Here is a 15,081-nt window from a genome sequence, read left to right on the forward strand (position 1 = left end):
AAAATAAAGTTGAGACAGTAATATGCAAATAAATACAGAAGGGAGAAACATAATGTGACCAGAAATCAACCAGAAGATTTAACACACTTTAGATTTCACTTCAGATATCAAACTACAGGGAACAAGTGCCATTGTGGGATGTTGAGCCATAATATGTGAGCTAATTTTCACTTTGGCAAAACTAATAGTGCAGGTTTTTAAAAATATAGGTCATTCTTTTTAGTACCATTTTTATTTTTTCTTTATTTTTTTGATAAAAGGTTAGTATCTATTTTTTTAAAATTCAATTAACAAATAGTGTATTATTAATTTCAGAGGTAGAGTTCAGTGATTCATCAGGGTTATATAATACCCAGTGCTCATTACATCATGTGCTCTCCTTATGTGCTCATGTCCATCACCCAGTTACCCCAACCCCCACTCCAGCAACCCTCAGTTTGTTTCCTATGATTAAGAGTCTCTTATGGTATGTCTCTCTGATTTTGTCTTGTTTTATTTTTCCCTCCCTTCCCCTATGATCCTCTGTTTTGTTTCTTAAATTCCACACATGAGATCATATGATAATTGTCTTTCTCTGATTGACGTATTTCACTTAGCATAATACCCTCTAGTTCTATCCACGTCGTTGCAAATGGCAAGATTTCATTTTTTTGATGGCTGAATATTCCATTGTATACACACACACACACACACACACATACACACACACACACACACACACACACACACACACACACACACACTACATCTTCTTTATTCATTCATCTGTCGATGGACCTCTGGGCTCTTTCTATACTTTGGCTATTGTGGACATTGCTGCTATAAACATTGGGGTAGAGGTACCCCTTTGGATCACTACATTTGTATCTTTGGGGTAAATACCTAGTTGTGCAATTGCTGGGTTGTAGGGTAGCTCTATTTTCAACTTTCTGAGGAACCTCCATACTGTTTACCAGAAGGCCTGCACCAACTTGCATTCCCACCAACAGTGTAGGAGGGTTCCCCTTTCTCTGCATCTTCACCACCATCTGTTGTTTCCTGATTTGTTAATTTTAGCTGTTCTGACTGGTATGAGGTGATATCTCATTGAAGTTTTGATTTGTATTTGCCTGATGCCAAGTGATGTGGAGCCTTTTTCACTTATCTGTTGGACATTTGTATGTCTTCTTTGGAGAAATATCTGTTCATGTCTTCTGTCCATTTCTTGATTGGATTATTTGTTCTTTGGGTGTTGAATTTGGTAAGTTCTTTATAGATTTTGGATATTAGCCCTTTTTCTGATAAGACATTTGCAAATATCTTCTCCCATTCTGTCAGTTGTCTTTTGTCCACTGTTTCCTTTGCTGCGCACAAGCTTTTTATCTTGATCAAATCCCAATAGGTCATTTTTGCCTTTGTTTCCCTTGCCTTTCCAGACGAGTCTAGCAGGAAGTTGCTGTGGCCGAGGTTGAAGAGGTTGCTGCCTGTGTTCTCCTCTAGGATTTTGATGGATTCCTGTATCACATTTAGGTCTTTTATCCATTTTGAGTCTATTTTTGTGTGTGGTGTAAGGAAATGGTCCAGTTTCATTCTTCTGCATGTGGCTGTCCAATTTTCCCAATACCATTTGTTGAAGAGACTGTCTTTTTTCCTTTGGATATTCTTTCCTGCTTGTTGAAGATTAGCTGGCCAAAGAGCCGAGGGTCCATTTCTGGATTCTCTATTCTGTTCCACTGATCTATGTGTCTGTTTTTGTTACTAGCACATTTTTCAAAAGTCTTTTTAAAATTAGAATTATCTCCCCATCCCCCATGAAGTTTTTACCTGAAAATTCTGTAACATAGGGTTAGAATAATTCAAGCCAACTTTTCAATTTAGGTTCACACCTCCAATCTTTCCTCTTAATAGAATACCTTCCTCAATTCCTGAGACAGCTACTTGAATATGACAATTTCCCAGTAGCATATTTTCACAAAGGAGGTTGGACAATATGCCATTACTAACTTGGTAATGTGAGTTAATTGTACAGATTGAGAATGGCTTAACCTTAAATTCCTGGGGGATGTGGAACCCATCACACAAATCATGGCTGCCTTCTTCAAGTATTTATTTGTGTGCCTTGTTCTAACAGTAGATGATGGAGGTAAGGAGAATTTTAAGAAGCTTATCCTGACAATAAAGACAGACCTTTACTCTGAAGCCAAAGCTAGATGAATTCAAACACTGCATTTGCTCAATGTCTTTTAGGTTTTGTAACTATATATGTGTAGCTAGAAATGCTCTACTCTGTTTTTTTTTTTTTTCTCATTGAAAAATTTTTTTTTTTTTAAGATTTTATTTATTTATTTATTCAACAGAGATAGAGACAGCCAGCGAGAGAGGGAACACAAGCAGGGGGAGTGGGAGAGGAAGAAGCAGGCTCCTAGCGGAGGAGCCTGATGTGGGGCTCGATCCCATAACGCCGGAATCATGCCCTGAGCCGAAGGCAGACGCTTAACCGCTGTGCCACCCAGGCGCCCCTGTTTTGTTTTGTTTTAAAGCAAGTCTTATAAAAAGTGCATTTGGAAAAGGTTTCTTAGAAAAATAGCCACTGTATTATACTGGAACAAATTCTCTCTCCATCTCTCACTTTCCCATGTACTGACAGATTCCAAAGGCAAATCTGGAATTGCTATCTCCTTTGTATAATGTTCAAACACTTGGCCCCAGAACACAAAGCTCAGGATTGGCTGAATCTACCTTCCTAGTCTCATCTCCTTGTTCTTCCTTTCATTCCCTATTCTACGCACACCAATATAAATGGTCATTTCTCAAAACCACCTGGTGCCTTCCATTTACTTCCTGCATGTGCTGATTAACTTTCTGTTTCTCCATTTGCCCGAAGCATCTTCACTTTCTCTTAAAATCAGCTTCATGGCACCTACCTGGAATTCTTCATTCTCTAAGAACCCACAGGATGTTATGTTTAGCTTTACTGTGGTATGTCTTTGATTTTTTTTTTTTTTTTTGGTTACAAGCATGTTTCCCACTGGTATATGAACCCCATAAAACCATGAATCATGTATTTTTAAAATTCCAGTGCTTAGCATATAATACATGCTCAAAAAAATTTGGTGATTAAGAATGCATGACAAGGAAAAATAAGCTTGCAAAATGCAAACTAGCCAGGCAACTACCAGCCCTTCAAGATATATCTCCAGCTAATCTGTATAGATTTTAGTGACTTAAAGAGAGAAAGATATTGAGGGGTCCTAGAAAGGTGGTGCAAGAAATTAAGAGGTAATTTACAATCTCTACAGCCCATTTTTGTTTCAGGGCAATATTTCAAACAGATTCCCCTTTTTGAATTAAACTTACAGTATTCCCTAAGTAAATATGAGGATGTCACAGTTTCTTGCCTGTTTTGTTGTGATTCTTTGAAATATCAGGATTCAACTTGTTCAGGGGATATACTTTATTTTCTAAGATTGGGGCAGACATTCCCACTTGAGATTAAAAAGACAAGATCAAATTGAAAAGAAGTATATATTTTCTTGGTGATATACAAATAGTGCTGGTTTTAAAACAAAGCCACAAAATTCTTAGGCCTCCTATAGAAAAGTAATGTCTATGTCCCCTCCCCTGAAATACAGGCTCCCTAACTTCTTGACTAATAGAACATGGCAGAATGATACCATGTCATTTTCTGCATCCAGATCTTAAGAAATTGGTAGCTTCCACTTTCTGTTTCTTAGGACACTCACTCTTGGAACCTAGATAACTGGCACGAGGGAGCCCCAGCTGCCTTATGCAGAGACCAATGTGGGCATGAACATGCAGTCAACATCAGTTTGCCTGCCATCTGAATGAGCCATCTTGGGAGTGGATGTTTTCCTACCCATACCCAACCCCAACCTTCTTATAGATCCTCTGTTTTTAGTAGAGCAGGAAATACGAGAAATGAACTTGAAAATTAGTTCCTATGATATTTTGAAAGTTTTATATTTTCTCATACTGTGGTAAACTATAAACTACAGGCTGGAGGTTTCATGGCATTCAGCCTGCTGAAGTGGTCTTTATTGTAAGAAAAGTAAAATATTAGGAAAGTGAAACTCTAAAAATGAAACAAAATTTCTGCTTGTATCTAGTTTGTCTTGTAATCTCAAATAATATGTATATGTTATGAATATGTCTCTATAGATATATTTCAAACCAGTATTTTTGTAAACATATATGTGTGGTAACCATTTTTATTATCTTTAGTGCGAAGTTGTACTGTTGCTATACATTTAAAACTTGCTCAGATGATTAGATTCTAACGCCTCCTCTACTTTGACTGGGGATAAAGTGCCAAGAGCAGCAGGAGTTTACCTCCCAAAAGAACTCTAGCCCTGATACTGATCTGAAAATTTGGATTCCTCTTCAAGGCTCATTGGCAATTAACCAAAAACACTTCATCATCAGAACAGTGTTTACCTTTTCACATTTTTTTTCATTATTTTCTGCCAAAATCATAAAATATGTGTGTGTGTGTGTGTGTATGTGAAAGAGAGAGGGAGGGAGAGAAAGAGACAGAAAGGGGAAGAGACAGGGAGAATGTGCTGGAGTGTGGCTTAAATTTTCACCTACTTTGGAGTATATTCAGCAGGAGGTAGGGTTCTGGATTTCTTTTTCATTGTAATTCACCTAGTTCATCCGTCTGTAGATGAATTTGTTTCCCTAAACTGTGAATGTTATTTAGCAATGTTCATTACTCAAATGCTTTATGAAGTAAACCTCATAATTCCTATAAAATAATTACAAACAGAGTGGTCCTGGCAACTTGCAGAAGGCAACAATGAAGTGGCAAATTTCTGGAACTATAAGATAAAGCTCACGGCTATGTAAGGCTGCTAAAGCCTAAATGACCGATGTTGTCACTTTCACTCATAGGAACTTAGGAAAACAAAATGCTCCAAACCCGCATTCTTTCTTTGTAATCCCTGAACAGGCTTGCCTGAGCATTTAGACAGTTAATGATTTATACCAGCAAAGGTGGGTCTGTCTTCCCCCATCCATACCATTCTAGAGAAAAGCCGACAGTTCTTAAATAGGAAAATAGTGTTGTGCTAGAACACTCTGTGGTGACTCAACTGACAAGGAATCTACTACAAATCCCAGCACTGAGCATTTATTTCTCTTTCTTGCAGGGGCAAAAGGTTATATACCCTTTCTAGAAGTGCACTTCACCGAAGTAAGCAATACTTACATGTACAATATTTTTGACCACCCGGAGAGGAAATGATCTTAAAGAAGAGCTCAGAGGAGATACTGTGTTATTGATGAAGTGTCAATGAATTAGGAATATGTAGATGAAATTCTTCTGAAGCTACACAATCTTTAGGGAAAACTATTTGAGCTGAAACATGTTTTGCATTAAGAAGTCTTTGCTCATATGAGGGAAATAATTGAAAACACCTGAAGCTTACATGCCACTTCTTTCATGTGTTTCTATCCAAATCTTTGAGGAAAGGAGGTTGGAAGTCTGTTATGGGTGAGATCGCTTATTGGCTATAGTTACTGGAGCCCTTTTGGTTGTATGTTTATACTCCCAATGTGAACATGATAATCACAAATGGAGACAGCTGGAAGAAATTGTAAACCATGAAATAAGCTAACTTTTATTGTATACTTTCTGATGCCCTTGTAGTCTCCTCGTAATGCCATGACTATACAGTTTCCATGGTAACCATAAAAAAGACAGAACAGCCTACACATTTAGCCAACACACGATTGATTCAAAGATCATACTTAATGGCTCAAAGTGGCATAAGGTATTATTGACAGTTTTCCAAAAATGTGTAAGTCTATTCCTAAATGTTCAAAGAATGAGGAAATAATGTGATCAGTGTGGCCTGGTGACAAGAAAATATTTGTGTTGTATCACTATGCAGGGGTTAATGTGAATCCTTTTTATATTAAACCAAAAAGTATACGACAAATTCTTCTGTCAAGCAATGTATGTCTTCTCAGATGCTTTAGACCGGCATATGGTGTCTACTTTTAGCCTTGGAAATACTAATCAGATTTTATTAAAGGTATTTTTAAATCATTTTAACTATTTTTAAGTGGACAATTCAGTGGCACTGAGTACACTCACAGTATTGTGCAACCATCATCACTATTTCCAGAACTTTTTCATCATCCCAAAACATAGATTCTATAGCCATTAAATAATAACTCCCCATTCCTTCCTTCCTCTCGTTCCTTGTAAGCTGTATTATATTTTCCACTTGTATAAATTTGCCTATTCTAGGTACCTCAGATAAATGGAATCATAGAATATTTATCCTTTTGTGTCTGGCTTATTTCACTTAGCATTAACATTTTTAAGGTTTACCCATGTTGTAGCATATATTAGAATTTCATTTTTAAATGAATGAATAATATTGTTATATTGTATATACCACATATAAAAAATTCATTCATCTCTTGATGGACACTTGCATTGTTTCCACCTTTCGGCTATTGTGAACAATGCTGCTATGAACATTGGTATAGAAGTATGTGTTTGAGTCCTTTGGTATAGACTTTTTAAAAATGAAGTATTTTTAGTTTTTGGTGTTTGAATGTAATAAAACAAAATTCAGTGTCACCACTGAATGGGTTTTTGGATTATTTTGCTTTTCTTAATTTTTTTTTAAACAGATACTGGGAAAAATCCTTACTTTTCTCACTCCTCCTCACATTCCAGGACTGTATATGCCCCATCTTTCTTCATATGCTATATAAATACATAAATCAATGTAAGTTAAATTAAGTTAAACAGGATTGCATGGTATAGATTGGAAGTGTTTCTCAGAAACTGAAGCAATCATACCTTCTGACAGAGTCAACATTACAAATGAGCAAATTTCATAATTTTTCACATTCCATACTTGTGATAGGTATAGAATAAGATTGTTAAAGAATAAGGAATAAGAACGGTTGAAAAAAAAGTGCTCCATCAGATTATTTAGTTGAAACGTTCTTGGCATTTCCCAACCATGGGATTTTGTACTTAGTACTGCAGCTAGAAGACACTAATTTGGATGAATGTGAAGTAAGTGTAGGCAGGTTTAAAAACTCCCAACTAGTTACTAGTTGGGAGAAACCAGAAACTTCATCTACTACTTCCAGTCATCAGGAAGCTCAATTCATCCATGCTTTAATGAGATAGACCAGATTCCAAGTATAAAGAATCAGATAGGGGCGCCTGGGTGGCTCAGTCATTAAGCGTCTGCCTTCGGCTCAGGGCGTGATTCCAGAGTCCTGGGATCGAGCCCCACATCAGGCTCCTCCACTGGGAGCCTGCTTCTTCCTCTCCCACTCTCCCTGCCTGTGTTCCCTCTCTCGCTGGCTGTCTCTATCTCTGTCAAATAAATAAATAAAATCTTAAAAAAAAAAAAAAAGAATCAGATAGACCACAGATTCAGAATTCCTAAAATGTGCTTTTGGAAAATGCTCCTGCAGAAATGGTGGAAATTAGTGTTGGGAGAACATCATGTGCATAAAGTGAAGACTGAGATGGTTTTATTTTTGACCAATGTTTCTCTTCTTAACAGCCTAGAAAACAAATAGTTTAACTTGACCACAAACTCTATTTCCTTCTTTAAGAAATGGTTACCGTAAAGTCTGGAGGAATTATCTTTTCAAAAAGAAACCATTTTCTTGTTTGCTGCTGGCTTCCTCTCCTTTGCAGAAGGCTGGCTGTGACATGTTGGGCATCTTGTATTCTCTAGATTTGAATATTATTGTCCTGAACAAAAAAATAAAATGGCAATGCATGGTGAAACAGAATATAGACTGTAAATATGCTGAAATTGTTATAGAATATAAAGTTGAGATGTTTAGAATCTTTCCTTTGCCTTAATCTTAAATTAAGATTATAGTGGTAAAATAGCAGATCTTGAACATACTCATGGATGAAGGGCAATAATAGGGAGGAAATTATTCTGTGATACCTCACCCTTTGCCAAGGTGAAAGGATTATTCATTTCTTTCTCTTTTCTAAATCAACTCTGTAACATGTGTGCTTGTTTAGGTTATAGTTTTAATGATCATTTATGATGTAGAGAGCTCTTTGATTGTTAAGCAGCATAGCTATTTCATTAGCTGGTCATGGATATTGTTTACTTCTGGTCTTAAATATGAAGATCAAAATTGTTCGGAGGCAAGCAGTCCAATGACCCATTTTGAAATGTTCATGCCCTTCATCTCCTTCTTGATGGGACTTGAATAGTACCTATCTTTTCCATTAAATGTCTGAGATATTCCCTGGATTTAAAATGTACCAGGAACACACAAAAATTAACAAAAAAGGGAACGTTTCCTTTCTCTGCGTGTGCAACTGCTTGAGTCTTCTCCAGGGAACTTAGCAGGAGACCTCACAGTCTGAGATATTTATGTTCAATGCTTCCTTTATGGAAGTGGAACTGGAGACCTTTGCACAGGCATCTAATTTTCTTTAAACTCTGGAATACCTCTGACCCTGCCCGGTGGAGAGTCTAGATTGCAGGTCTTTTTACTCCTCCCTTACAACCTAACTGTGACATTGGAAGGTTAGGCAGGGGAGAGAGAGAGCATGGTGGCTGACAAACTTTGAAGGAAGGATGTTGGGGGAAACAACTATGAAATTTCAACTGAAGAATTTTGGAAACATAGCACTGAGGGCTGAGAGGAGAAATATATTAATAAATAAGTGGCAGGAATATATAACCAAATATAGATAAAAAAACATTTGACACCAGAAGATTTAACCATTAGACTTTCAAGACTTCATTAGCAAGGTTTCATATTAAAGAGTATTAAATATTATTTCCTCTTTCTGGGCTATTAAATACTGGCTCATTGCTTACAAAATGTGGCCCCAAGAGGAGAAACTGTTATGGATGGTTCTTGTCAGGGTCCCAAAGAAGGCTCCTTGGAAGGCTAGAAGGACACCTCATGTTTGGGTTATCCAGTTTGGGCCATTCAGAACCCAAGGCGATGTTGTGAACATAGCTTAGTTCATGGAAGGACTCTATCACCAATACTTTGTTAGAAGTGCCTCCTAGGTATAAGCACTTTTACCAATCATGAATTTAATATCCTGTGCTTGCAATTTTGGTGTTTTCTTCCCAGGTCCTAAGCAATTGGATACTCTTGAGGCCAGTGCTGGTGATAGACAACAAATCCTACTTCTGCCCCTCCTCTTTCTTCCCTCTATTCTCTATCCTAGATTCTTCGGTGTCTCCTAGCAAGTCTGAGAATTCATATGGCAGGTGGCAGACACAGGGAAATCACCTGGCCTTTACAGAGTTGTCTCACTCTAACTCATGGAAATTTCTGTTTCTGTGGCTTCTGTGGCATCACCCACCTACACTGTCCATTAGTCACACAGTAGAACTCCCACACAATCCTTGCAAAGTACTGAGCAAGAAACTGTGACTCCAAGTACAACTGCATGGTTTTAATCAATTGTAGCACAAAGATGTGATTAGCAGTCAAAGACCACTGAGAATGAACTTTGCTTTGCTGTTTGTACCAATAATTAGCACTCTGTTAAATTAGCAGTTTCGGAAATAAGACCTGACATCTTTTTTGCTGTATGGAGCAGTCTTAAGATTCTCATGATAGCCAACTCCTTTTTTTGTGAATAAAAATGTCTCTTTTCTATTCCTACTTCTTAATATGTGTTATTTTTCCTTTCAGACAAGTTGGGGGGGTAATAAGACCAAGACAATATTTGAGGGGAGGGACAGAGGAAGAGGGAGAAAGAGAATCCTAAGCAGGTTCTACGCCCCCAGCACAGAGCCCGACATGGGGCTCAATCTCACAACCCTGAGATCACGACCTGAGCTGAAATCATGAGTCAGACGCCTTACCAACCGAGCCACCCAGGCACCCCAAGACAAAGACAATCTTAATGCTGGCTTGCTAGGATTCTAGTCTTAGCTCTGCCACTTACTATCTAAGTAACTTTAGGCAAGTCACTGAATCTGTCTGAGCTAAAGTGTTTTCAACTGTAAAAGGGAGATAATATCAGCCTTACCTATTTCATAGGCTCAAACAAGATAATGTGAAAACCATGAAATGCTATATGAGTGTATAGCATTATAAATCACCAGGGAAAAGTCATGAATATCAATGAGAACTGAAAGATGACTTAGTTTCTGAACAATTTTCCATAAGTAGACATGCTAGACTCAGAGCTGACTATCATATGAAAGTTATTCACTGACAGATAAAATAAAATTTTGTTCCCAATAAAGGCTTTAGAAATATTGTGAGGGCACATTGATGGTCAATCCTAAATATACCACCAGATGGGGGTGGAGGCTCTGAGAAGACAGAAGTAAGGCATCTTAAGCCACCTGGAACTTTTCAAAACAGGGTAGGTTAAAAAAAAAAAAAAATCAAACCTACCGAAGAATCTCCTACAGAGCGGAATCAATGAACAAATTTGTGACCATGGAAGTGAAGCAAAATAATAACCGAAGACGACCAACAGAAGCTAAAACCTTTGCCAAAATTATGTTGTCCGATATCCAATGAGAGGATTCAAAACATTTTTTTTTTCCAACCAAACCCAACAACAAAAAATTTCCCTGTTTTTATATATAATAACATGTCCCCTTTCCAACTCATATCCAGTATAACTCCTTCCTGGCTACAGAATTGAAAGGTAGACGTGCTGACTGCCAAGGTCTGGGGTGGATTTCAGATCCCCTCCTTTGCATTTTGACTGTACTCTGCTCATGGTTATACCAACTGGAGGAAATGGGTCCCAGTGAAGGTAGACCTTTGAGAGCAGGAATTATGTCAGTGGGGACAAAGGGTGAATTCTCCAGTTCTTTGCAGTTGAAAGGCCTTAGATTTAGTTTTGGCTCTATGGTTGATTACAAGGTAAATTTTGGTAACGTGTCTCTACAGACTTCAGTTTCTTTTGCTGTAAAATGAAGTGGTTGAAAAAAAATCTCTTTACATTCCCAATGTCCTATAGGAAATGTCTGAGAAGAAAACTTCTCAGAAGGATAGGAAGGCTGTGGCCATTGTATTTTTAGGAAGTTGGAAGCTCAAGGGCAATGTTGCTAAAAAAATAGAGAGAGTGCACTTGTAAGAGAGTAGGTGACATCCAGAAAAATAGAGTATGAGGAACAGGGGAAATCTAGGGAGAGACAAACGGAACGAAATTGGGACAACTGAGCAATCTCAGAAAAAATGAAAGACTGATACACAGTTGTGGGTAGTAAGGGGCACTATGAAAGGCTAGCAGGCTGTGTGAAGTGGTAAAATTAAGTCATTTCTGCCAGTGGAGTCTAGCATATTAACAAGTTAAGGATCGGGTGGCTGTAGCTTTCTTCTTTTTTTTTTTTAAGATTTTATTTATTTGACAGAGAGAGAGACAGCCAGGGAGAGAGGGAACACAAGCAGGGGGAGTGGGAGAGGAAGAAGCAGGCTCTCAGCAGAGGAGCCTGACGTGGGGCTCGATCCCAGGACTCTGGGATCACGCCCTGACCCAAACAACTGCGCCACCCAGGTGCCCCATAGCTTTATTCTTAAACCAAGGAATAAACCTAAAGCCTACTCAGAAAAAGAGCAAGAGAACACGTAAATAGAACAGTTATGGACTAGGGCAACAAAGGATGTAAACTAGGGAAGGACACTGAGCAAAAAGGAATCCTTGACCAAAAAATCACCTTGTCATCAGCTCTTTGGGGAACAGTTTAAACACAACCACCAACAAAACAGAAAGCCATTGAGATCTTCGTCAATTACTTAGATGTTAATATCATGAAAAAGACAAAGCAATGTAGGAAGTGACTGGTTAAATGATACAGGGTCATTTATCAACTGAGTAGCAGAGGTCAGAGTTCCTAATCCTCCCTTCCATTGCCATTTAAGAGATACACAATGACAGAGAATCTGGAATCCCTTTAACCAGAATAATTTCTGCTAAACTATTAATAATGTGTTGCTCATAGGAACTAAAAGGTATTGGTACAGTTGGAGAACGTTTTTTGGGCATTTGAAGTGCCCTGGATTCTAACTGCTCTTACTTCTTCACCAACAAGGATGGCATGAGGATACAGGACAAAAAGTAAAGATGTAGTTATTTCCTTCTTCCCCGTTCTTAGAAAATTTATCATACAACAAGGGAAGACAAAACTGATGGATCGAAAAACAACATAAATATTTAACAAAAAATTAATGACTACAGAACATACGAGAACAATCCATGTTCCGATGGCTCTGAAAGATACATGTGCGAATTATTTTAGTCTTCTTATTTTTCAGCAGAGAAGGCAAATTTGCAATACTGTTGCTTACCTTTAAAAGTTGAGTTGACTGTTTATTTGCTTTTGTAACTCAGATGTCATATTTTTTCTTGGTCCCTGCAAAGTCCTCAAAAAGAAGAGAGACTGGGAATCCAATATTCCAAGCACTGAGTTTTCACATTAAAACAAATCTTGGGATAGACTATGAACAAAATAATTTTCTTTCATTTGAAGGAGACGTTTAAAGTTTAAGGACATTTATTTAATGGTAACTTTAACCAAGGGGTTTAAAAACCACTTGATAAGTAATATTTGAATATTAAGTCCAAGTTTTCAGTGAATCATTTTAAAAAGAAACCTATATTTCCAGACATAATTAATCAAAACCTTGAGGGAAGAAATATCAATCTATGTATTTTTAAAAACTGAGGTTGCAGGGTAATTTTACCAGCCTGTCAGATTCCTTAACTTCTCTATGTTCTACACTGAGAGCTGCCATAATGATGTTAGCTGGTGAAGGGAGGCACAGGAGTCAGGCTGCATCCTGAGGGACGCCGGACATGGTGCATGGACAGAAGCAGATGCTGCTTAGCTGGCCAGTTTAGCCACCTTCACCCTGGTGATGACTGAGGTGACAGATATGGTGGCTTCCCTCATTTCTATACGCTTAGGCAGGGATTGAAAGTCACGTCTTTAAATATAATTTCTTCACAGAAAACTAGAGTATCAAATTGAAATAGTGCTCAAATAATATGAAATACAAATTACTTCTAGCCCAGAAATGAGATGGATTTTTTTCCCCGTAAAATAAAAGATAAGAAGGCAAAATAACATTCTAGGTACAGACAATAATAAGCTCCTCTGGAGAAAAACAACTATGGGAAAAGTGACTCAGTCATACCTAACCCTTTCTTCTTCTCTGAAAGTGCAAAAGAATTATCAAGTTAAATTGCCAGTATTTGATTACAAAGAAATAATATCCAGAGACTGCTTGTGAAAATGTGATCTGAAAGAGAGATGAACAAAAATGCAGGGTGTTTCTGGTTAACACAGTGATTCTCGTAGTCACTAATAGGTTTCTGAAGCCAATAAGTCAGCATGCTGTTTGGCTCATCACAGTGTAAACTTTCTGAGTAGTAAGTTATGGACCTGGAGTATAAATAGGCTTCTGAAATATTTTCCATACTAGAGACAGTGGCTCAGATATAATAAGAATCTAGCTCATCACTTCTCGTCTTCTGGTACAATTTGTTGGCATGACACAAACCTTGTAACTATTTTATGTATGTCCTTCCAGACTAAGTAGCCTGAGGATGGAGGCTTTGAATTGTACCCTGGAAGCTTGTTCTTCAGGAAACAAAGTTCTGTATTTTATTTTCTAAAAAGATTTATTTATTTATTTATTTATTTATTTATTTGAGAGAGAGAGAGGGCAGGGAGGGTAGAGAGAGAAAGAGAGAATCTCAAGCAGATTCCCTGCTGAGTGCAGAGCCGCAGGCAGGGCTGCACCTGGGATCATGACCTGCACCAAAACCAAGAGTCAGATGCTTAACTGACTGAGCCACCCAGGTGCCCACAAAGTACTGTATTTCAGAGCTAAAAACATTTGTAAGAAAATTCCCACCTATAATTTCTTGAAATTTAGTGACAGAATTGTCAGTAACAGTGGCGTTTCTTTTAATTTCGATGGGTGATGGCAATTTCTTAATGGTTATTTGAGCCTGAAGCATTCAGCCCTGGTAACTTTAATCTTAGAATACTCTGACTTCCTGAAATAGTATTTCTTACTTGTGTGAAGAAATGGTTCATTAATGACATATATTTCCATAAATGAGATTATAATTGTTCTTAAGTAAAGGTAAATTAACTTTAAAATGCTTCTATTTTGTAACGTTGAATTGTTTTGAAACAAGAGATCTAGTCATGAAGTCACCTAATCATTCTGTCATTAGGGCTAATATCTTGGAATTCTTTGTATGGTCATTAAACAACCTTTATTTTGCCTGTAAGAACAGACATGTACATGGTTTTAATTGTCTATTTTATAGAAAAATGTCCTGTAGGAATATGGTGATATTACAATTTAAATTTTCTGAAAACAAGCAACGGAAGAGGAAAATCATTACCCTTGAATACATGATATGATTTTCCGTTATTAAAAAATTTCTGATATTTTGGTGCTATTATTTTGATAACGAAAAATGGACGGAAACTCTTGATAGTCAGTGTTCCTTCAACTAATTATTTTCTACTCAGATTGTAAGAGGTTCAAGTAATTGGCCTTTTCTATTCTAAAGGATTCTAAAGGATAGTCAGATTTTCCCCCTATATATCAGTTCATACAATTTTTAATTATATTATTGATTGGTACTGTCGTGTGTATATATATATATGTGTGTGTGTGTATATACATATATACATATGTGTATACATAAGTAAAGTAAAAATCACAGAGATGTGACATTCAACATTCGAAGTTTGTAATCTGATAAATGTAAATGATGCAATACAAGTATAAACATCAATAAAGAGAACAAAGTACTTAGATGGAGGATACTTAATTTAAGTATTGCTCCCAGCACAGATAAGCCAGACCTATTGGACTGTAATGAGTACTTGCCCACAGTACAACTAAAGTAAAATTCCATCAATGTGATCTTAACATATATAGAGCTTACAGTAGTAAGATTTTAAATGTTTAATTCTTGCATGTTATCTATGTTCTTGTTTCCTTTGTTTACTAACAGACTGGCTTTTATTGTGTGGCTCTGCAGTCTTCAGAAACAAAGAGACACTATTATTATTGTTATTATTATTATTACTATTATAACATTTGTATGGAAGA

General features: G+C 37.2%; 1 protein-coding gene across 2 annotated transcripts in view; it reads right to left on the reverse strand.

Moving 5' to 3' along the window:
* Positions 1–1,650: 1,650 nt before the first annotated feature.
* Positions 1,651–15,081, reverse strand: part of LMNTD1 (lamin tail domain containing 1) — a 72,329-nt gene continuing 58,898 nt past the window's right edge. For both annotated transcript variants that reach the window (XR_008961577.1, XM_026502242.4), the window contains exon 8: positions 1,651–7,735. Coding sequence is in view for 1 of the 2 variants with exons in the window: in XM_026502242.4 (XP_026358027.2) it covers positions 7,715–7,735 (21 nt within the window). In the remaining variant the exon portion in view is untranslated. The remainder of the gene's footprint in view (positions 7,736–15,081) is intronic.

Source organism: Ursus arctos, unplaced genomic scaffold (genome assembly GCF_023065955.2).
Source record: "Ursus arctos isolate Adak ecotype North America unplaced genomic scaffold, UrsArc2.0 scaffold_26, whole genome shotgun sequence".
Classification (NCBI taxonomy): Eukaryota; Metazoa; Chordata; class Mammalia; order Carnivora; family Ursidae; genus Ursus; species Ursus arctos.